Source organism: Eretmochelys imbricata, chromosome 5 (genome assembly GCF_965152235.1).
Source record: "Eretmochelys imbricata isolate rEreImb1 chromosome 5, rEreImb1.hap1, whole genome shotgun sequence".
Lineage (NCBI taxonomy): Eukaryota > Metazoa > Chordata > Testudines > Cheloniidae > Eretmochelys > Eretmochelys imbricata.
In genome coordinates, this window is record NC_135576.1 from 88705644 (window position 1) to 88730733 (window position 25090).

The following is a 25090-nucleotide window of genomic DNA, read 5'->3' on the forward strand; positions in this document are numbered from 1 at the left end:
AAAGAATGCATGGATTCAAAACAATAGGGACTTTATTTCCTTTGCCAGTTGTGGTGGACGGGGGAAGGGGAACTGGCTTCCAGGGAAGTAAATTCAACAAAGGGGGTGGTTTTGCATCAAGGAGAAACACACACAACTGTCACACTGTAGCCTGGCCAGTCATGAAACTGTTTTTCAAAGCCTCTCTGATGCGCAGTGCGCCTAGCTGTGCTCTTAGAATCGCCCTGATGTCTGGCTGTTCAAAATTGGCCGCCAGACAATTTGCCTCAAACTCCCACCCCGCCAAAAACATCTCCCCCTTACTGTCACAGATATTATGGAGCACACAGCAATAACAATGGGAACGTTGGTTGCACTGAGGTCTAACCTAGTCAGCAAACAGCACCAGCGAGCTTTTCAACGTCCAAAGGCACATTCTACCAGCATTCTGCACTTGCTTAGCCTATAGTTGAACTGCTCTTTACTACTGTCCAGGCTGCCTGTGTACGGCTTCATGAGCCATGGGAGCAAGGGGTAGGCTGGCTCCCCAAGGATAACTATTGGCATTTCAATATCCCCAACAGTAATTTTCTGGTCTGGGAAGTAAGTCCCTTCTTGCACCTGTTCGAAGAGCCCGAAGTTCCTAAAGATGAGAGTGTCATGCACCTTTCCCAGCCATTTCATGTTGATGTTGGTGAAATGTCCCTTGTGATCCACCAGTGCTTGCAGCACCATTGAGAAGTACCCCTTGCGGTTTATGTACTGGTTGGCAAGGTGGTCCGGTGCCAAGATAGGGATATGCGTTCCGTCTATCGCCCCACCACAGGTAGGGAACCCCATTGCAGCAAAGCCATCCACTATGACCTGCACATTTCCCAGAGTCACTACCCTTGCTAGCAGAAGGTCACTGATTGCCTTGGCTACTTGGATCACAGCAGCCCCCATGGTAGATTTGCCCACACCGAATCGAATCTCGACTGACCAGTAGCAGTCAGGCTTTGCAAGCTTCCACGGAGCTATCGCCACTCGGTTCTTAACTGTCAGGGCAGGTCTCATTTTGATATTCCTGCGCTTCAGAGCCGGGGGAAAGCAACTCACAAAGTTCCATGAAGGTGGCCTTACACATGCGAAAGTTTTGCAGCCACTGGGAATCAACCCATACCTGCAATATTATGTGGTCCCACCAGTCTGTTCTTGTTTGCCGGGCCCAGAATCAGAGTTCTACTGTATCAACCTGCCCCACTGCTGCCATGATGTCCCAATTGCCACATCCCATGCTTTCAGGAACATCTGTGTCCATGTCCTCCTCACAATCATCCTTGTGCTGGCATTTCCCAGCCAGGTTCTGCACATACTGCAGGATAATATGTGAGGTGTTTACAATGCTCACAACAGCAGCGCTGAGCTGAGCAGGCTCCATGCCTGCCGTGCTATGGTGTCTGCACGCTAACCCAGGAAAAAAGGTGTGAAACGATTGTTTGCCGTTCCTTTCAAGAAGGGAGGGAGGGGAGACTGACGACATGTACACAAAACCACCCGTGACAATGTTTTTGCCCCATCAGGCATTGGGAGCTTAACCCAGAATTCCAGTGGGCAGCGGGGACTGTGGGATAGCTACCCACAGTGCACCACCCTGTGAGTCGATGCTAGCCACAGTATTCAGGATGCACTCCGCCGACCTACCGCGCTTAGTGGGGACATACACAATCAACCGTATTAAATCGTTTTCTAAAGATCGACTTCTATAAAATCGACCTAATTTCATAGTGTAGACATACCCTTAGTTGAACATCTCTTCAGCTATATCATGGACAGGTGTAACTTGTAATATTAGTTATGTGTCTTAGAAGTTCTCTTTCTACAGACATATTCCACTCTCTCAACTCATGAACTGTCAAACTGAAATTATTATCCATATAATAATTTGGATTGGCTACTCATTATGTTGGTTCCGTACACATTGATACACATAAAATATCAAAAGACACCTGCTACAGAATAATATATAAATTAGCATTATAAGTGCCATTACTTTAAAACAGTGGCAAACTTGCTGGTGCAGTCTTACAACATGAGTCCCATAAAATCAACTATATTAAGTTGCAGCTTATTTAGCCCTGAAAAGAAGACGGATCCACAAACCAACCATTAAAAATATTTAAGTGATAAGTATTTAAATAAAAGGTTTAATGGTTTAAGATGGTTCCTGCAACTCAATCACCTCAATCAAATGAAAATCAGCTAGGTCTTTCAATGTAGGCATATGAAGGTGTGTCTTACATTTAAAATAAACTTTTAGATAATTTATCCATTTGCTAGCATTATAACAGATTATACAGGAAATCATATAGCCTCACTTCTAAAATCATCATGTGTCTACCATTCAACATTTTATAGCTTATAGAAACTTCACAGATACAATGTAATTTTGAACCACCAAAAGACCTATAAACTTGTAACAGTCATTATAAAGGGAACCAATAGCTATCCCTATGTTTAGGTTGCCTAGCTCTTTCTGTTATAAAAGATCCTTGCAATCTTTCTTGAGACATGCTAAAACCTCCATCATTTGTAGCAGGATTTTGAAATTCATCAGAGGGAAAGCCCTTAGGCTGGAGAAATACTTTTTCTTTGTCTCATGAAATTACACTCGGTTCTGCAGATATAAACCATTTTCCTTTTCTTGCTTCCATTGTTCATAGGTCTTAACTACATGATCACATGTAGTTTTCCATAGGACACCTGACTCATTCAGTGCACAGAAAGGACATACATGGAAGAGTTAAGGTTAGACTAGCATTTCCTAACTGTCAAGTGCTTGACTTTGCAACTTAAATAATGTTTTTTTAAGTACACAATATACGATGTATTAAAGCATAACATTTAATTTTCCTTTTACGGACAATTGCTTCACTACCTACTTAGACCATTAGATTCATCCTGCTGAATTTTCCCACTGAATTTTCACATTTTGCATAGTTAAATAAATACTAGACCTACATATTGCATTGTCTCGGTTTTAAAAAAAACGGGAGGTTGACTTGCATTATCAAAAATCCATGAACATCTGTATTTACACATGCAAACTATATAACACCCAAAACCTGGTTTATGCAAACATATTTTTTGCAGTGCAAGTAAGTTTTTATTAAAAAAAATAGCATCAACTTTTATGTTATCAAAAATAAGTGTTTTATGTTATCAAAGAAAAAATCTATATCAATTAAAATTTTTACCTTTTTGGGGATATAAGTTGGTTCTTTTTTCATGGTCCTCAATAAAAACTCTGGCATATTGTTTTCAATATCTTCACGTGTTCCCTTTTTGTGTAGTACTGCAGCCAGAAACGAAATGACCTAGAGAAAGAATGCAATTTACAGTGAATATGCAGAAAATGCAACAAAATATGAATATGTCCTTCAGACAACAGACATTCAGAGCACGATCCTGGAAGTGCTAAGCATCCTCAGTGTTTGTTGACTTCATCCTTGAAATATGACTTCAACTCCCCTTTTTCTGGAGAATCATCTACCCTTGGCCAGATGGTAAAAAAATGGTTTACAGGGCTAGAATGTTTGCTAATGGATGAAGAAAAAAACAGATCCCTGAAAAATACAGAAGATGTAGTGCACGAGGATAGGGAGAAACGATGGAAGGGGCATGCCTGGGAACTTTCCAAAGAAAGGAGGAAATAGGGTCCTTTAATGGGAAAACAGAAGCAGCAAAGATGTGGTTAGTCCACCTGAAACTTCAGTCCAAAGTTTCCTCTGGGGAAGGGAAAGGAAGGGTTTTAAACTGATGATTGCTCAATCCTATTAATATGTACTTCTTATGTATTTCATAGATAAGGCCAGAAGAGACCACTATGATCTGCTAGTCTGACCTCCTGTATACACAGGCCACAGGACTTTCCTGAATTAATTACCACTTAAACTAGAGGATGTCTTTTAGAAAAGCATTCAATCTTGATTAAAAAATTGCCAGTGACAAAGAATCCATCACAACTTGATAAATTGTTCCAGTGGTTAATTACTCTCAATGTTAAAAATGTGCAACTTATTTCCAGCCTACTTTTATCTAGCTTCAACTTCCAGCCATTTGATCTTGTTATACCTTTCTCTGCAAGAGTGAAGAACACAATATCAAATTTTGGGGCCCCAGGTAAGTACTTATACACTACAATCAAATCACCCCTTAACCTTCTCTTTGTTAAACTGAATAGACTGACACAAGGAGCTCAATCACTATAACGGCATATTTTCAAATCTTTTAATCTAGCAGTTTTCAACTTTTTTTTCATTTCCAGATCTCTAAAAAATTTTGAATGGAGGTGTGGACCCCTCTGGAAATCTTAGAGATAGTCTGCGGACCCTCGGGGGCCATGGACCACAGGTTGAAAACCACTGTTTATGGTAACAACCACCTTTCGCGGACCACTTAGGTGACCATTGATCCCCAGAGGTCCACAGACCACAGATTAGGAACCACTTTGATCATTCCTGTGGCTCTTCTCTGAGCCCTCTCCAATTTAGCATCATCCTTCTTGAATTGTGAACATCTGAATTGGACATAGCATTCCAGTAGCAGTTGCACTAGTGCCAAATACAACGGTAATATAACCTGCCTACACCTACTTGATATTTCCTTGTTCATGCATCCAACGATCATATTAGTCCTTTGGGCCAGCATTGCACTGGCAGCTCACATTCAACTGACTATCCAAAATGGCCCCAAAGTCTTTTTCAGACTCACTGCTTCCCACGATAGAGTCCTTGCTCCTCTGATTCTCTGAGGATTAGCTTTCTCCATTGGATTCAGGGCCTGAAGTACAGCAAGGTCACCTTGTTAAGCCCCAGTTGCAAAGCATTCTCTGCTGACTTCAGCTTATCTGTCAGCTTGGAATGTGGGTGGCTTGAGGTAATATGGTACATACACTGCAACATTCTATAGTACGCTAGGGGCTCATAGTTTGAGCTACACTTCAGTGGTCATCCAGAACAAACAGAACGCAAAAAGCACAGCTATTGACAGACACAGTTTGGCTACAAGAGTCACATTTTTAAAAAAAGAAAAGGAGTACTTGTGGCACCTTAGAGACTAACAAATTTCGTGAAAGCTTATGCTCAAATAAATTTGTTAGTGTCTAAGGTGCCACAAGTACTCCTTTTCTTTTTGCGAATACGGACTAACACAGCTGCTACTCTGAAACCTGACATTTTTAAAAACCACCCGGGTATGGTGTCCCAGGGACTATGCAGCAGTAAGAAGCAACTGTTCTGCCACTGCAGTGCTCATCTTTTAGAAGTTCAGCAGTTCCTCTATTGCTCACGGCAGCAGCCAGCTCCCATCCCTTCCCTCCGCAGCTGCCTCACAGCTGTTCATAGCAGGACAGAGCTAAAGCTGTCAGCACCACTGAGAGAAGGAGGTAGCCAACAGGGAATGGAGGAGGGAGACAGCCAACAAGGAATTCTGAACTGCGAGGACAAAAACCTGCAAAGGATAGAGATGGGTGGGGCAGAAGAGGGGGAAGCCACCATGTGGGGCAGGAGAATGGAAAGCTGCCATAGGGGCCAGAGGAGGCAACAGAATTTTAGGCACAATTCTTCATATCAGGGGTAAGGCAGTTCTGGAAGTTTGTATGCATATCAGTGAATTTTAATAAGAAGTTTTTGGTGGCTGTGGACTTTTTTTTTTTTCTCCTTTCAAGCATAAACTGAAATTCCCCAGAAAATAATAACAACCTCTAGTGGCTTCCAGACTCTTCATTTATTTGAAGAATTATTCCCATCAAACTTTCACATTTTGGCAACTATGGCAAAGGCCTGAAAAAGAACAATCTGCCAGAGAAATCTGCTGCTCCTTCAACTGAAGCAGGAAGCAAACTGGAGAATAGACAGCATAAGGAGGGGGAACTGAAGCCAAAAACATTTCACTTTTGTCTGAGACACCTCATAACAGATAGATAGGGGAGACACAACCTCGAGAAACAATATAGTTTGAACTCCGTAAAATAAACATATATAAATTATTTTGTAAATCCATCCTGCTACAACAGACATGGCCATTTCTCAGAATGTTCTGTAATAACTATTTTACAGCACAACTACTTAGGTGGTCACAAGTTTAAGGAAATAATTAGGAAAAAATAAAGACTTCAAACTTTATTAGCTCTTCAGGCCTTTAACTCCATTTTTAACCTCTTTTCAAGGTGTGCTGGAAAAGGAAGAGAGATCTTGCTACTCACCACTATCCACCAGCACCACCCCTGCTTCCATAAAAAAAAAATCAGTAAGTAAAATTATTTCTTCATACCTGAGGACACCACTAAGATAAGTTAAAACTAGGGTTGTCTATTAATCACAGTTAACTCACATGATTAATTAAAAAAATTGTGATTAATCGCAGTTTCAATCATACTGCTAAACAGAATACCAATTGAAATTTATTAAATATTTTGGATGTTTTTCTACATTTTCAAATATATGGATTTCAATTACAACACAGAATACAAAGTGTACAGTGCTCACTTTATATTATTTTTTATTACAAATATTTGCACTGTAAAAATGATAAAAGAAATAGTATTTTTCAATTCACCTCACACAAGTACTGTAGTGCAATCATGAAAGTACAACTTACAAATGTAGATTTTTTTTTTTTTGTTATATAACTGCACTTAAAAACAAAACAATGTAACTTCAGAGCCTATAAGTCCACGCAATCCTACTTCTCGTTCAGCCTATCGCTCAGACAAACAAATCTGTTTACATTTATGGGAGATAATTTCACCTGAAAGTGAGAACTGGTGTTCACATGGCACTGTTGTAGCCGGTGTTGCAAGGTATTTACATGCCAGATTTGCTAAACATTCATATGCCCCTTCATGCTTCAGCCACCATTCCACAAGACATGCTTTCTTGCTGATGATGCTCATTAAAAAAATAATGCACTAATTAAATTCATTACTGAACTCCTTGGGGAGAAATTGTATGTCTCCTGCTCTGTTTTACCCATATTCTGCCATATATTTCATGTTATAGCAGTACTGCATGATGACACAGCACATGTCGTCCGTTTTAAGAACACTTTCACTGCAGATTTGACAAAACATAAAGAAGGTACCGATGTGAGATTTCTAAAGATAGCTACTGCACTCAACCCAAGGTTTAAGAATCTTCCAAAATCTGATAGGGACAAAGTGTGAAGCATGCGTTCAGAGGTCTTAAAAGAGCAACACTCTGATGCGGAAGCTACAGAACACAAACCACCAAAAAAAAAAAAAAATCAACCTTCTGCTGGTGGCATCGGACTCCGATGATGAAAATGAACGTGCATCAGGCCACACTGGTTTGGATCATTATCGAGCAGAACCTGTCATCAGCATGGACGCATGTCCTCTGGAAAGGTGGTTGAAGCATAAAGGGACATATGAATGTTTAGCGCATCTGGCACACAAATATCTTGCGACGCCAGCTACAACAGTGCCCTGTGAATGCCTATTCTCACTTTCAGATGACATTGTAAACAAGAAGCGGGCAGCATTATCGCCTGCAAATGTAAACAAACTTGTTTGTCTGAGCAACTGGCTGAACAAGAAGTAGGACTGAGTAAACTTATAGGCTCAAGTTTTACATTGTTTTATTTTTGAGTGCAGTTCTTTTTGTCAATAAGTCTACATTTGTAAGTTCAGCTTTCACCATAAATAGATTTCACCTCATACAAGTACTGTAGTGCATTGAAAAATACTATTTCTTGTGTTTTTTACAGTCAAATATTTGTAATAAAAATATAAAATTAGCACTGTACATTTTGTAATCTGTGTTGAAATTGAAATCAATATATTTGAAAATGTAGAAATCAAAAAAAATTTAAATAAATGGTATTCTATTATTGTTTAACAGCATGATTAACTTTTTTAATCTCTTGATAGCCCTAGTTAAAACAATGTTCTTTTAACATTAAATGGACAAATGTAAGGAAATTTAAAATTAAGCCTGCACTTTGCCCATAAGCCACCCCACTGTGACTATGGTGTAACAGAAGGTAATTCTGCATGCCACATGGATTGAGGAAGTGGCTGCCTGAAATATGAATTTTTTTTAAAGTTTACATCAGACACACCAGCCCCATGTAGGATAATATGTTTGGGGAAGGTGAAGGAGGAGTTTAAACAGTAATTCTGAAATTCAAGACTTCATCAGGTTTAAACATTACACTCCTAAAACCAAAACCTGCAAACTGCTGCACATGGGCAGACCTCCATTCCCATGGAGTCCCACTGACTTCAACAGGGATCCGCCCAGAGCCCCATTGACTTCTGTGAAGATCTACAGAAGAGCAGAGGTACACCTATTCTGAGTAGTTTGCAGGATTGGAGCTTTAATATGCTAATTTAACCTCATGCAGTGCCTCCTTCATGTTCTTGTGGTATTAAAAACCAACAGTATTTTCCTAGAGTTAATAAAATACCCCATATTCAAACTCTGACTTTGAAAATAAAACTGAGCCCAAATGAATTGTCATCTTGAGAATTTGTATGCAATGTTACAACTGAAAATGAGATTTTAGGCTGAATTACACACTTTTTGAAAAGGGAAGTTTAGAAAATGTCAGGAGTTTCTAAGCTACTGCAGCACTGTAGGGGGTTGCTAAAATAAATTGTATTGAATAGAAGTTTAACAAATCATTTACAGAAACCAAGTTATCCATTATGGAACAAAGTTTAAATTAAGCCTCAAAGAAATCCCCAAAGAATAAAATCAACCAGAATAAGTGTTCCAAACTACAATCTAATCTCTGAATCGGTCATAGGATAGAATGGTATTTCATCCCTGAAATGACAGACCAAATTATGATTCTGGGAAAGTGCTTTTTTTTACAGGCATCTTTCCCCATGCTGACAATGAAACATTTACAGGCTCTTTCCTTACACGCTGTCCGTTAGCAATAGATACTATATGCCAGGGTCTAGGAAACAGTGCAATAACATTTCCCACTGGCCAATGTGAAGGGGAAAAGGGAAATCAGACTTGTTTAGAAAACATTTGCACGAGTGCTTTTGAACATCTCCTCATTATAATAAAAAAAGTTTTCAGAAGTGGAAAAAAAATCTCTCACTGTGTGCATTAGTATTTCCTAAAGGCATCCCAGCCATCTTCCAGAATCACACTGTAATTTGAGCCAGGGATGGGAAGTTCAGCATGTAAACAAGCATGAGGAGGAGGAGATTTTTACAGCACTGTAAATTAGGTTTTCTGATATGTGTTACGTGGTTAATTAAAGTGACTGAATATACATAATACTTGTTTCAAAACAGTAATGTCTTCTACACAAATAAGTGAGACTCCTGCCTCTTTTGTACTTTCATATGCACTGCATAGCCCTTCCTGCAGCTCAAAGTGCAGAGTACAAAGACTGACTTTTTGGGGAGGGGAATATATAAGATACTCTTTTAATGATGCATTCTTCTTCAAAGTTGGTGTATCAGTTAGAAAGTTTATCACATTCCAATTCCAAACAACCACATAAAAATCAGTTGTTGCAACATGCTAAGCTTGCTTGTCTCCCGTCTACCCCTTCATAATAATTAACTATTCCATACAGTTATACAGCACAGCAAGCACGCCACTCACTATCACCCAGCATCATCTATGTGTTCCATTCTTTCAGGCAAACTGCTTGATATTCAAACTTCTAGGAATCCTGTTCTCTAAAATGGTCTATGTTTGTATATCCAAAGGGATATTCTAGCACTTTATATGCAGAAGTAAAATTTTAAATTCAGCTTGATGAAAGTATTTTTCATTATAATTATCAATGACATTGCACTTTTAGAATTAGTTTCATTGTTTGGATGGTATTATAGAGCATTAGCTAAACAGGTTGATCAAGGTTAAGAAAAAAGTTTAAGAACTTTTTAGTTTATATTTTAAAAGTAAACACAATAAATAATATAGTGAACATGTGTTATTACTTTGTATTCCTTCTCCTTTGAGAGGGATTTGTAGAGTGGGCAGAATGTCAAAGAATGTTACCAACATAATGTTGACACAAGTCAACTGAAATATGATACATTGCAGAAACCCAAAATGGTTATTTAAATATTAGTGGTATTGAAACTGACTGCCAAATATCCTTGGATATAAGTTTTTTATTAGATTGTATGAGATACTTGCAGTTTAGAATACAAAAATACTTCTACATCTACTGTATTTGAGTGCATCTGATTAGTTCCTTTTGCTCTCAACCTCATGCTAACAATAAACCCAGGCACAACCAGGTGCAGCATTATGCAAACACAAGCAGTTCAGTTTTATTCAAACTGAGAATGTTACAGCACCAAGAGGAAGACGCACATTGTGTGGTACATCTATAAATACTCCCCCTAGAGAGACACTTTGCCAAAAGTACACTTAGTTTATTCTCCCTTTTTAAAGAGAAAAGGTTATGATGTTACAGTGTGAGACAATGCTAAAGTGAGTAAAGAAAATTCTCAGTTAACGTTCCCAGAAATGGGGGTGGGGAGAATTTTACACTGGAGTAGATGGATCAGTGGGGCTCTGGAAGGAATTAGACAATGGAGCAGTCCGTTGCGGGAAAGGGGGGGAGAGAGAAGAGGGCATCATATATTAGATACTTTAGGAATCAACCCGCTAACTAAATAAAAGGAGTGGAGGGGTAAGAACCTCCTTCCAGATTAAAAATGTCCTAATTTTGACTGAATCATTCAACCCTGATGATCCAAAACAGATAAGAAAAAATGCTACTATATACTGTATCTTTTACATTAACATTAGCTGTCATCTTTACTTATAGGAATAGTAGCCTAAATCAAACACTTACATTTCTGACTGGAAGACAACAATGGAATGAAATATCTTGGATTTTACAATATAAATCTGGCTAGGGTCTCCAAAGTTTGGAGTATACTTGAAGTACTTTTCAAGAGCAGCACAAAACTGTTGCTGTCTAGACAATAAATGAAAAACAACTTCATCCACTCTGTGCATGTTAAAAGTGTAAAGCCCCATTTATAATCATTGTTATGATGCACAGAGAGTAATTCTCAAAATACCTGAAATACAAAGACAAACACTGGGTCTCTAACTAGATATACAATTATAACTTCTTAAATAGGTGCCTTTTAAAAATCATTAACCCTTAAATGTAATCTATTTCATAAAGCATAGTCATATCTGAACCAATAGTTTAAGATGACAAAATACCTGTATTGTTTTTCCAAGTCCCATATCATCTCCAAGAATACATCCTCTTTTACGAGCATAGTGTCCATAGAGAAACTGAACCCCGTCCCTTTGATAATCACGCAGATACCTATTAATTGTATAAGGGATACAGTCCCCATCTCCAGATAACTCAAAAGCAACAGCAGGAGATGGAAGCCTTTGGTCAGGGAAATAAGGCTTTTCCAAATCTTCATCATCAAATATTAAGCTATTCCGGGGATCTCTGGCTTTACAGAGTTTCGTTATTAATATGTTCTTTTCTTCAGACCCCAAAAATGATACAATTGCAAATGATTTCCCATTCTTGTCTGTTTCAACTGACTTTATTGTGGCTTCACAAAGTTTCCCACTTTCAGGAGATGGGGCAAGACACTTCTCTCCAGCATGCCACCTGTCTAAAAACAAAAACACCCAAAAAAAGATGAGGTTGCAAACTATGTGAAAAAAGTGCTATACTTATTACGCTTTTGTTAACACTGTTCACACTATTTTATAAACACTGTTCTGAGAAAATAAATATAAATAAGGCCCTTCATTTTTGGTTTTTATTTATATATGTTTCTTGGAAATTTATCCTGTTCTCTCTAAAAATTTTACAAATGGGAGAAAATCTGGAAAAAACAAAAACAAAGGGCAGCAAACGCTAGGGAGGGATGCCCAGTACTCATGGGGACGGTACTCACCATGTAGCGCTTGAGGAAACCTTCCATGCCCTACAGTGCTCAGGAGGTCTTGGCTGCCAGGACCTTACTCCCTACCCTCTCTTTCTGTGCCCCTGACACAGAGGCAGCCAAGGGAGTGCTGAAGAGGTGGTCAGCAGAAGGGCAAAAGGCTGCACTCCGTGAATACTGGCCTCCCTGCCAGACAGAATGCCCTCCTGACCCCGCTGGCCCTTCGGCATGGCCCCCTCTGCTTCCCTTGCACAGACTCTGTTTGGCAGAGGAAGTGGATGGGGCTCTGTGCCCTGCAGCTGGCTGCTACAGCTGCAAGGTGGGGGAGCAAGAAGGGCAGGAAGCCTGGCCCCAACAGCCAAGACTACCGATACAGAGTTCCCCCTGCTTCCGATGGCGGACACTGTCCCCTTCTGATCCCAGCCCTTCAATATGGCCCCATCCACTCTCACACTGAAGGAGAGGGCTCTGTCTGGCAGGGGCCAGTATTCACGGGGTGCAGTGTTCTGCTCCCTGCAGGTCTGTAACTGCAGTGGTCAGGCAGTCTCAGTTGCTGGGAGCCAGCTCCCTGCTCATCTCACTCCCCCACAACACAGAGGACGCAGATTGGTGCCATGCTGAAGGACCAGATCAGGAGTGGAGCAGAAGCCTACACCACATGAGTACTGACACCCTTGCCAAAGAAAGCACCCTCCTGACCCCACCTGCCGTTCAGCGCAGCCTTGGCCACTTGCCCTGTGAAAAATTCCCAAGTCCCTAAAAAGCCAAAATTCAGGTGAGAACATGAGAACCCCCCAACTCCTGTAAAATCCTATATACTGGCTTTTTTCAAAAACTTGTGAATTTTTCAGGGGAAAAAAAAAAATCAGTAACGAAGGGCCTTACATATAACATAAGGTAGGAGGTTAGGATGAAAGTCACACTAGAATTATGTTTTTACTGGCTATTTAGCACTGAATAATGTAAATAACAATGAAACATATATGAAAAAATATAAAGACTAAAGCCTCAATCCCACAAGTTGTTCCATGACGACTTCAGTGGAACTCCATGCAGGTACTGGAGGGCCACTGATGTATAACAATCAACAGGTTTGGGATCAGATAGGATGGCATGGTTAGAAAGACATTCTGCTGAATATAATTTAGTCTGATCTATTGATAACAAGGAATCTACTCTTTACATTACTACTGTAGATATAATTAATTATTTATTTCTTAATGAAAGTGTGTAAATCATCTTGCCTCTCAACATGAACTGTAATTGTAGCCATGTCAATCCCAGGGTATTAGAGACACAAGGTGGGTGAGGTAATATCTTTTATTAGACAACTTCTGTTGGTGAGAGAGGAAGCTCATCTCTCTTGCCAACAGAAGTTGGTACAATAAGAGAAATTACTTCACCCACCTTGTTTCTCAACATGAAGACAAGAGAAAAAGCAGCTCTTGTTTAAAATCAACACAAATATGCCTCAGCACATGAATTTAAAAACATATAGCAGAGTGGTGTTGCCGACAGCTTTCTTTTCCTAGTCACATTCTCAATGAATTTACACAAGGCCCATTTATACAACTGCATCTGTTCCACTTTCTACATTCAACAAACAAACTCAATGTTGACAGAGCTATTCGACTTAGTTGAAAATTAGTTATTTCATTGTGAAGGGGTGTATCAGCACTGCACTATTGCAGCAGGGGTTAATCCTTCTCCCTGGGCCGAGGAGGCCATGCCCCTTTGGCTCTGCTGGGCATGCTCCAGCTGGAGATAGGATATAAAAGGCAGCAGAGCAGCCCACTCTGGGCTGACCGCTAGTGAGGAAGGAGGTGTACTGCCTGCACTTCAGGACGTGGAGGCCAGCCAGCCAGCCAGCCAGCGAGCGAGTGAGTGAGTGAGTGAGTGAGCGAGCGAGCGATGGACCCCAAAACATAGGCTCGGGATGCTGCAGAGAAGGGAGAGACCGTGGAAACCTGGAAAAATTAAACTGCAGAGAATCGGGTAGGAAGAAACCTAAGGCAACTTTGTGGGAAAGAGGTTGTAGAACTGTAGACAGGCTTGGCATATTTTGGTAGAATCCCTGCTGAGCTGGTGGTGGACAACCCAGCCACCGACAGGGCCCTGAGTTGGGATCTGGTGTGGAGGGTGGGCCTGGGTCCCCTTATCCTGGCCACTGCCCATCCTGGGGTGGTGGCCCAGCTCAGCAGCACTATTGATGCTGGCCAGCTAGGTTGCACTGCCCAGCTAGCCAGGGCCAGGCTTCTGACTAAGGCCACAGGGTCACACAGCCCCGAGACCAGGGGCAGCCCTACAGGCTCAACTGTGGGGCTGTAATGCATCTGTCCTCCCTCCCCCAAAGGGTGATGGGGTATATCAGCCTCATGACTCTCATTTTTAGATTGCACGTACAGAGGTAACTTTTAAAATGTCTCTACTGTTAACTGAGGGTGGAAAGAGCAGAAGGAAACAGTATAGCAGGGCTTGAAGAATCCACTTCCAATTTGGCAAGAAGAAGGCCTAAACCCACCAATTTCCATAGAATTCAAGCTTTTTTAAAAAGAAATATTTATCAAACATGATTGTAAAGAAAGCCTTACAAATCTGAGTTTGTGGACAGTCAGTTTCATTGCCTGTGGTGCTCACAGTACTCCTTTACAGTAGCAGTGAAATTAAGACTGATTAGTTTCATTGCTACTATGTAGATTTAGACAACAATGTTAAATTTCAGTAGCAACAGAGACAGGCACGTGAACTATTTGTGGGGAAGGAGCACCCAAAAAGTAGAGACTGGCAGTGAGATACAGCAATGAGGAGTAGGAAGGTATCTTCCTAGGCACTTGTCTTCCTCCTGACTCCAATGCAAAGGTTCCAGAGAAATGAAAATACCCATCCATTTGCTTCTGCGCTCTTTTAAATGGGACCATGAAGGGGTCCTGAGGGAGGGGAAACACCTGACCACTGGTCCCCTCTTAGGTTTCAATGCAAGAATCCATGGGAGCGGTAATACTCTCCTACCCACACACTCTTGCTCTCTTCCCTGGCACCTATGAGATCTATATATTTTCAGGACAATTCTTTTAAATGTATTAATTGGAAATAGATTACAAGTTTACTTAATTAAATGAAAAATTAACATAGAAGAATATATCTAATCTCTGAAAGATTAGAATCTTTGTTTCATCGTTACTGTTGCATACATGTGTTTGGAGTACCTAAGGAAAAGCATACAGGTAACCCCCCCCCACACACACAAAAAAAGTATGAATCTTCATGCTAGTATGCAAAATTAGAAGTGAATCTAACCAACAAAGAAGTGAAAGTGACTATATACAACATGCTGTTAAAAAGCCACAAAAAGGGGGGGAAATCCTGTAATCTTTCAATTACAGTAATCTTAGTTGTACCATGCATCTGAAGTGGGGTTTTTACCCATGAAAGGTTACGCTCAAATAAATCTGTTAGTCTTTAAGGTGCCACTGGTCTCCTTGTTGTTTTCATGTAACAAAAATAAATCTAAAATTTGCTGTTAAAAATGTGATTTGAGATGACACACTGCAGATTCACTCAAATCTGGTCCACACACAGTTTATGTATCAGTATACCTATTTGTCAGGAGTGTGGGGTTTTTGTTTGTTGTTTTTTAAAATCAAAATTATATTGGTACTTTCCCTAGTGGGCACAGTTATACCAATATCAAAGTGCTTATATCCTTTCCTGTATGAGAATAAGCTAGACCAATATAAGCACTTTTATATTTGGGGAGTAGTATCACTTTACTATATGAACAGAGAATTTATGCAACCCTTTACAGTACCTGTCACTTAACAGTGTTACATTTTACATCTTCAAAGCATTGTACAGATATTTATTAATCCAAAGTACCCTTAAAAGGTAAATAATAACTTACCTCTACTGTCACACATTTCAATTTATAACCACACATACACTTGTGACATCCATGAATTAGAACATCCAGACATTCACGATAACAAAAGAAGTCAGCGAGTCCATCCACATGCTAACAGAGATGGAAGGAAAAGGAGCCAGTCACTCAACTTTGAAGGTATAACACCAATCAAGATGGGACTCAAGAGCCTGTTGTGATGTTCTTACTCCATGCTCAATGTAGTAGTTGTGTAGTTCTTACCACATGCTCAATGGCCTATGCTTTGGATCCTAGTAAGCTGTCCCTGTGAACAAAATACATGGGCTGAAATGGACTTAAGACATCCACTGACCAGGCAAGCATTTTCACCATGCTACTTAAAGAGTTTAACATCAATAAGTTAAAAGAAAAGGAGTACTTGTGGCACCTTAGAGACGAACAAATTTATTTGAACATAAGCATCCGATGAAGTGAGCTGTAGCTCACGAAAGCTTATGCTCAAATAAATTTATTCATCTCTGAGGTGCCACAAGTACTCCTTTTCTTTTTGCGAATACAGACTAACACGGCTGCTACTCTGAAACCTATTAATAAGTTAAGTCATCTTACCAATGAACAACAATGTTCATGTCAATCATCTGTTTTATCACCTTTTCCTATATGCCCTGGTATTTGGTATCATAGCATTTACTAAAAACCTGTACTCTTGTTTTTTTTCTTACGCAATATCTTTCAATCATCTTTTAATATATACTCAAGCTCCCACTTGTTAACAAACAACAGAGGAAATAACTCATGTTATCCAACAGAGTATATACACCTCTTCCGGACAGACCATCAGACAAACAGGCAAATCAAACTGGGAATTAAACATATAAAAATTTTCCAATTCACCTCTAATTGTTCTTACAAACCATATACCAGGTTTTAACTAGATTTTAACATAAAATAAAGACTACAGGGAACAAATGGCAAATAGAGACATTGAAGAAAACCAAATAAAGAGATGGACACATAATCTCTTCATATTAACCAATACTTACCTAGTCTTTGCCCTCCATTAAAATTTAATTGAGGTAGCGTGATCAGTTTCAAAATAAAAAATGCTGATAGTATTAAAATCTGGTGAAAATAAATACAGCCTGTGTCAAAATGGTATTTAAAATTTGAAGGGAAATCAATATAACAGATCTGGAAATATCTCCCTTAATATACACACATTCAGGGGTCAAGTCTTGCACTCCTTGTGCACTCACAACTCCAAGTGCACAAATAATGCAGGACGGGGACCTTTTATTAAATTATTTCAGTATTTCCCCCAGTTAAGAACCCAATCCCACGCTTCTTCCCACTCCTCTCCACGACGCTTTATCACAAAATCAGACGTGTTTAGGAAGTAACAAAATGTTCATTGACAGCATAACACCTCCTCAGTCCTCACCCCAATCCTCCAAAGTACATCATGATTTCATTTACATCTAAATGGAGAGGTTCTGCATAAGTCCCAAATTTCTGTCACTTTATTGCAAAAGGGAGAGGGGGAGGGGAAGATAACATATTCCCTGCTACGAGTGTGTTTCAGAGAATATTAAAACACCTCTGGAACTGGAGAATTTAAGGGGCAGTTTCCTGCGGCTCCTATGGAACCGGGGAGTGGTTGGAATGGGTTGATAAGGAGGGGACAGTTCAAGGGCAGCGTTTGCAAACCCCCCCGCCCGCCCGTGCGGGGGTATGGCTGGCGCTGGTCAGTTGAAGCCCCCCATTCCCTTGCCCCGCAGCGGATCCCCCTGGGTGGGAGGGGGCTGCATGAGGACGGGGAGGGAGACTGCTCCGGGCACGGTCGCTCCCCGCTATGGTCGGGGGGGGCTGGACCCAGGACAGCTCCCCGCTCGTGGGGGGAGGGAGCGCGGGGGACAGACACCCCCCTCCCTGCTCCTTGCCTGGACTTCACCCGCTTCGCACCGACCGGGGGCTGCGGCTGCCCCACTCCAGCCGGTGCCTCCGAGGGCAGGCTCTACAGCCAAATATCGCGAGATGAGAAAGCGGCTCTACGGGATTTTCTCTTAAAGGCGCCGCAGCCTCGGTGGAAGGGCTGTTGGCTTCAGGCGCCGAAAGCGTGATGTTTTCAATTCTCGCGCTATGCGCCCGGCTCTCCCTGGAAAGGTGGGGCGCGTCGTTCTTCCGACGTAGGGTCGGGCTCCGTCCAGTCCGTCCCTGCGCCGCTGCAGCCGGCCCAGCGAGCCCCGTCACTAAGCGGCTCCTGCCCTGAGCAGCCAGGCGGACTCGGGCAGGGAGTAGCCACAGGCACCGTCACAGCCACCGCTTTGCTGGAGCGGGCCTGCCTCAATGTCAGGGTAGAGGCTAAAACGATAGTGCTGTACAAATGTTTTCACTCAGGTATTCCCCTTTGTTCTGCATCTATTCAGCACCTGCTCTAATGGGCTCCTAGGCACTATGGTAATGCAAATTAATAAGAAGTGACTTGCCTAATGACACAAAGCGGGTAAGCAGCAGAGGCAGCAACAGAACAGAGGTGAAATCCTGGCTGCACTAAAGTCAGTGGCAAAAATCTCATTGACTTCAATGGGATCAGGATTTCACCCCAGGCCTCCTAACTCCTATTCCAGTGAGCTGACCACTGGATGATTCTTACTTCAATCTCCTTGGCATGGAAATTACACCATTTTAGACTCTCTTACTATTGCTACAATACGTAAGAAAGTCTGAGTGTAGGGCAGGCTGATTTATACCATTTTACACATACCTCTGAATTTGGTCCTAAAAATCTTCAATAAAATCCTAAAAGATAACTCTGGAAAAAAAACCCAATACCTCTTCCTCCAATTTTTACAGTGATAAATGAAAGTGACAGAGTTCCACACACCCAAAAATCTCCAAACCCTCAAAAAAAACAAATCTCAAACCCATATCCAGGGAACAGAGAATTAAGCAAATGACTATCTTTGTTCCATCCACAAAACAAGGCTGAGTTTATTAACTAAAATAATCAGTAGTTTCTTTCAAGAAAACTTTATAATTACAAGATAATACAATAGATAGAATGTCCTTTACCTGCTTAAATTAGTAAACTACATATATTAGACTGTCTACATTTCCTCCTGCCACATCCTGACCTGGTTATTGACTAATGTGATCTTGCTGGCTTTAGTTTCTGAAAAATAGAGAATGTTGTTATACACTGCTTTCTGTGGACTGCAACTCTTTCATTGACATCTCTATGTGTCTTACACTTCTGTAAGTTAGAATCAGTTTGAGAAATAACACTGTCAACCTACTTGATGTCTCTTTTCTCCTGCACATGAATAACTGAAACCAGCTAAGTATATACAATATTATTCCCTTGAAATAATGTCTGTGGGCCCAAAATAAATTAACCTTGGTTCTGTATTTGGCAATAAGATCAGACTTCTCCCTTCTCCCCCACATACTTTTTAGGGATCCTAGTGATAAGTATCCACTTAAATGTTAGCGTTGACTCAGAAAACAAGTCTTCCTTTTTAATTTATTGGGCAGTGTTGCTTGCCAGTTCTTTTGGCCCATATTCTTTGTTAAGCTTCCAATTTACCCAATTATTCTTTTTTTCTTCTTCTTCTACATCAATCTGTACTCCAGCCTGAAATACAGGAGGTCATTTGGGAATGGGGCAGAAGATAGCTGGTATGGTAGCTGGCTGTATAGTAATTGCACTTCCTCCCAATGCAACTGCCATTTGTATAAGAATCAATAGTGAAAAGGGGATTTAAAAGCATATTTAAGAAAACATTATGGAACTAAACAAGCAATTAAAATAATTACTTCATGGAATTTGAAATGCAGGTCTACTGTACTGGGCTAGTGAGAGTGGCCTCATAGGATCATTATAGTATTATGCAGAGGAAAGGTGGCATTACTGTAAGTCTCATCCAATATTACATGGGAAAAAATCCAGCTTTGTGAAGCAAGTCTAGTGTAACACAGCCCATATTTCCAATAAGCTTCTGTTTATCCCCAATTAGAAGACTTCAGTGAACACAGTAGCACATCACTAATTCTCAACTCAATAACTGGCACACTTGCTTGCTTTAAAAAAAAAAACGAAACAAAAACATCCAAACAGACACCTGAAACACTTGCCTCATTTCTCAGCAAAGACTCATGTTCCTAGAACTTTGTTACTTTGACTAAATATATTACAGCACTTTAGTAATATACTCATGTATTATAAATAACGAAAATCACACTTGTCAAAATGTTGGCAGCGATTGTTTAAAAATTACATGTAATATGGTACAAATAACTTTTATTGTTTTAAAATATACAATCAATCATACATTTAAATACATTCATTCAAAAGGAACATGACAGGAAACATACCCTTATAAAACCTGAGCTGAAAACAGGACAGCATTTCAGATACAAAATTGACAGAATAAAACACTCCAGTGTCTCAAACCTAGCCTTGGATAAATGAATATCTGTCACCCTCATAGTATCTTAGAAAATCTGCTACAGTATAGGCAGTACTTCTTCCAAGGGTGCTTTCACATTGGATCATACTTGAAGACAAGATGCATTTATATCAAAAAGTTTACTTAACCAGGATTTTTCCAGGTTTGATTTTTATGGAGATATTTGTGTTTTAATAAAAACTCTGTCACAGCACAGCTGCTCTTGTACTTGACACTGTGGTGAATTCACTTTCTGCATAGATCACACCATATCTCTGGGATGTCACAAATTCAGCCTGGTGACTTCACTATAGAATCAAATAAGAGAAGGGCACTGTGCTAAAGCTATTGCTTAAACACACTAACTTTGTTAATAAGCAAACAGGGGGCCTGATCCTGTAAGTACTCCAAAGGCCTGAGCCTGCTTCCATTTAAGTCAATGAAAAAACTGTCATTGTCTTAAAGAGGAGCAGAATTAGGGCCCAAATACAGAACTCCCATTGAAATCATTGGGATCAATTCTCCTTTACATTCACCCCCTCTCTTTTCCAGTGCCCCTTTGCATTATGGTGGACGGCATAGGAGCTGGCTCTGCCAGATTTATTTCATGAAGGCGTTCCTCTCTGCCAGAGAAATTCTCTGTTGGCCATTTACAACCACGACCTGTCCCCTGTACCACCTGAATGATGTAAAAGGGCTGGAGCACAATAGAGACTCTGGCCCACTGAGAATAGGAATTTGCAATGCAAACCCCTTTTAGGATCGGGCCCATAATGAAAATATTTTGAAAAGCCAATGAGTGGATTTCCATTTGTTTGTACCTTTAAGTTTTTCCTCTTTCAGGAAATCTGCTCTTTTCAGCTCAAGCTAGAAATTATTTGCTATGCTGCCTAAAATATCTCATACAGTATTTGCTGCGTGGAAAATGTTGTAAAAGGACTTCCAGTTTTCAGTTAATAGTTCTTCAGCACTCAAATATTTATCCAAATTCTGTACCTAAATATGAACTCTATTCCTATTTAATTTTATTTTGGTTTAGGTTTCTTAAGACAACAGTACAAGTGTTACAGCCAAAGGGAGGAGAAGGGTAAGATAAGTGCTCTTTTACAGATGCATTCTACCAACAGAAATCATTTCACATGTAACACGATGGCACTTCATGTCAACTCTTCTGAGTCAGAGAGAGGAGATCAACAGGAGAGAAGATCATTGCCATAAGGTTGGGTCCCAATGGCTGAACAGCCTTCCTTTCTGGAGGCACCTTAGAACAATGGAGTAGCTGCAGCATAGCGGAAAACCAGTTTTACCCAGAGTGTCTACAGCAGCAGGGGTTGGAGCAGTTGAAAATGCCCAGCAGAAAAGAAGGAACAAAGAAACAAGGTGTTAGGACTGGCTTTTTAAAAAATGGACTCTGGGAGGTTCAGGGAACAAAACAAAAAATTCACATACCCCCTCTACTTCCCCTCTTCCCCCCCATAGTTGTAGTTAAGCCAACTTAACTCCTGATGTGGACACAGAAGAATTATTTTATCAACCTAGCCGTCGATCTAGCTACCACTGCTTCAGGAGGTGAATTACCTACATTGACCAAAAAAACCAAAAAACCCTTCCGTTGCTGTAGGAAGCATCTCTGCTACGATGCACCAGCAGCATAGCTGCGCTGCTGTAGCTGTGTTGCTGGAGTGCTCATAGTGTGGACATGGCCTCAGCCAGGAGAAGGGATCTCAGACCGCTGAAGGCACAGACCAAAACCCAAAGAACACTCTCCAGTGCTGAGGAAATTATGTACAAGTGTTCTTATTTTGCCTAGATCGAAGTATCTCCTGTGCTTTGTCTATAAATAAAAGAATGATTGCTTTAGAAATTCCTCTTCAAAGTCTGTGTCTTCCTTGCTTCAGCTGCCAAGTGTCTCTGCAGGGTTACATCAATGAGGGTGGACTTCTGGGAAGGTTGTGGTTGGCATGTCAATACCGGTCCTGGGGGCTCAGGGCATCTAGACTATAAGCCCAATTCCCTGAAAGTGGAATCAGACAGAGTCTGTGCCTGGGGAAGAGAGCCTGAGAGGCCAGATCCTGTGACTGGAGCCTGCCCAGAGCCAGAGGAGCTTAAAAATCTCACAGATCCAATGTGTAGGTCCAAATATAGCTGTCTGGTAAGTATCTAAAAAGGGAGCTAGTCAGGATTGTGACACTCTATTTCTGTTTGAAATAAAAGCAAAATGACTGTTTTTCAGAAGTGCTGACCACCCACAAGTCCCATTCCAGTCACTAGGAACTACAGTGAAAATTAGGCATGGGTTGGCGCTATGAAAAGTGTCACTAAACTGGACTCAGAATTTTGTTTAATTTAGATCCCACAACTAAGTGAACACCTCATACATCAGAAAGTCCTTTTGCCTCTCAAGTATACAGTTTGTCACGTGGGCATATTGTCATACATTCCCCACTTATGAAAGTGTATGTCCCAACTCCCAGGAAGCCTGTGGTAGAAACTCAGCCCTGGTATAAACACACAACTATATTATCTATTCTTCAAAAATTCAGAGGTCTGGCTACACCACTTAAATAATCTTTTAAAGCCAAATTGGGTCTAATTCACCCATTTGGCCCAGCACAAAAATATATGCACAATAAGTAATATTTTTATCAAATACACACTTCCAACCTCACATGCATAATAAATAGCCCTGACAATCCATCTATAAAATCTTATTCTGTACAATTCCACAGTCCACAGCACTGAAAATACAAGTCTGGACACACCAGCTAGGCACCTCATGGGAGCTGTTTGGACAAGACTTCCATATAGAAAATATAACATTTCAGAAGTTTAAATTAATATTAATAAATCAGATATAGCTATCCATCATATTGTGTCAACTCATGCTCTCTCAACAAGGGACTAACCCACTCCTGGAGTCCAAATATTCCTAACCACTCAGAAGTCAGGATGGTATTATTATAATTACCGGTTGCTAAATTGTCCTTTAAAGTTAGTCTTACAGATGATGTGTTGCCTAGCCTGACTAATCTTGAGAGACTGATTCCACAAGTGTTATGAAGTAGATACATTTCCCCAATGTGTCTGGTTAAAGGACTTGAGGAAAATCTGAAGTTTCATCCTTAAATAAATATTGTTCATAAATGGATCATGTCAGCAACACTCTGCTTTCATGGTTGCTCAGAGTGGGGACTGGGTAATGAGGCTTGTTGCTTCTATTACATTTGTAACAGATACTTGTGTAGAATGGTTCTATATGTTTCAAAAAGGCACACGAATACTCTGAAGACTGGTTGACCAGTCACAGTCGTACTCTGGGCTCGTTAAACTGAATCAACACAATTACTCTTCAGAGAATCTTTTATTATGTGTTACTCACTTTACCTTACAAAAACAAAACGGTTTCAGAAATGGAACAGAGCTTTCCATCAGGAATAGTAGTCTTAAAAATGGTTTATGGAGATTACAGCCGAGTTTGTTTTTTTAAGGACCAAAAAAGGATTCCAGGCAACCAAAGACAAAGTTTTTGCTCCCTCTATTCTCAGCTATCCAGTTATATTTTTTACTGACACCAACACACATGAAAGGAAATAAAAAATAAAGTCACTGCAAAAAGAAAAGAAGAAAAGTACTATCTGAAGAATTTGTGGTTTATGTTAATTCTTCCCCTTTAATTAATGTCAAGGTGCCTATATTAGCTGGTAGAAAACACTGTTCAAAAGCTATCCCAAGATCAGATGAGATGCAAACATGGTCTGATACGGGAGGAGGAGACATGTTTTGATTCCCCTAGATACCTTCTTCACTCAAAATCACAATCTTGAACAGACAACTAATTTGGTAGTTGTACCAGGTTTTTTATTTAATTTATTTATATTATGGCTAGCCATTCAAATAGATTGTAAAGGAGAATTCCAGCCAGAGAGGCATCACTATAATTGGATAACCCCACCAAAAGCTGCATTGTTTCTGTGCAGGTCTGTTGCTATTTGGATTTTGCTGTAGTGAACACATATGCCGCCAAAAAGAGAATCATCAACCTCAAGATGTTTTTCATTGCGTTTTTGCTTCTTTTCAAAAGTTTGCCTTGTTAGCTGTGCCAGCCATAATGTGCTTGGTGTGTGTAATTTTAAAATAAATCAGGATGTAAATGCTTTTCTCTCTCCATCTCCCACATATACACACTCTAATATATAGCCTCCTCTGATTTGACTTAAAAGTTTCTGATTGTTTAAATGCAAAGTCTGACTCAAACATTCTCACTAAAAATGTTTTATACAACTTATGTCTCCACTGTATTTCTTCTCAGCCATTATGCACACATGTAACAAAATACACGTAACTTGGTTAAGTGTCTGCTCAGGAGAGACATGCTAACGGTCTACAAATATATTTAAGGGTGTAAACACTAGAACTAGTCAAACAGTGGCTAGTCAAATAAATAATTCATCAACTGGGACCTGAAAAACCACCCAGGATGACTATGTGTTTATGGAGGAAGGGGGATAATTTTGTTCTTGTAGGGTTTATTTTGTTTTGTTTTTAGCAGGCTGAACTTTATTACTAGAATGATCAGACCTCGATGGAGTCAGAAACCACAGACTTCTGGGACCAGGTCAGAGATTATTTCTGATTAATCAGGTTGTTAGGGTAATTAATGTATCAAAGCAGTAATACAAACACTACACACAGGGATATTTTCCAGAAAAATGTGAAATGCATTTGAAAATACAACTTTTGATTAAAACTTGAACTTCTAAGCCTACTACCAATTTATGAAATGTGACACCAGAAGTAGGTGGGTCCAATGTAATACTAAACTTGCCAATTGCTTTGCTTTTAAAGTCCTCAGTATAGGATCAAAAT

The 25090-nt window shown here is 40.3% G+C and overlaps 1 protein-coding gene across 8 annotated transcripts in view; it reads right to left on the reverse strand.

Annotated features, from left to right (window-relative positions):
* ERCC6L2 (ERCC excision repair 6 like 2) overlaps positions 1 to 17787 on the reverse strand; it is a 102655-nt gene extending 84868 nt beyond the window's left edge. For 5 of the 8 annotated variants that reach the window (XM_077817464.1, XM_077817460.1, XM_077817465.1 and 2 more), the window contains exons 1-5: positions 17717 to 17787; positions 16820 to 16898; positions 15798 to 16080; positions 11205 to 11620; positions 3216 to 3335 (exon numbers count right to left, since the gene is read on the reverse strand). In XM_077817464.1, coding sequence (XP_077673590.1) covers positions 3216 to 3335; positions 11205 to 11620; positions 15798 to 15813 — 552 coding nt within the window. In that variant the 5' untranslated portion in view covers positions 15814 to 16080; positions 16820 to 16898; positions 17717 to 17787. Of the gene's footprint in view, positions 1 to 3215; positions 3336 to 11204; positions 11621 to 15797; positions 16081 to 16819; positions 17193 to 17217; positions 17306 to 17716 lie in introns of those variants that run through there. The other 3 variants (XM_077817462.1, XM_077817463.1, XM_077817461.1) reach the window with 3 other exon arrangements.
* Positions 17788 to 25090: the final 7303 nt, after the last annotated feature.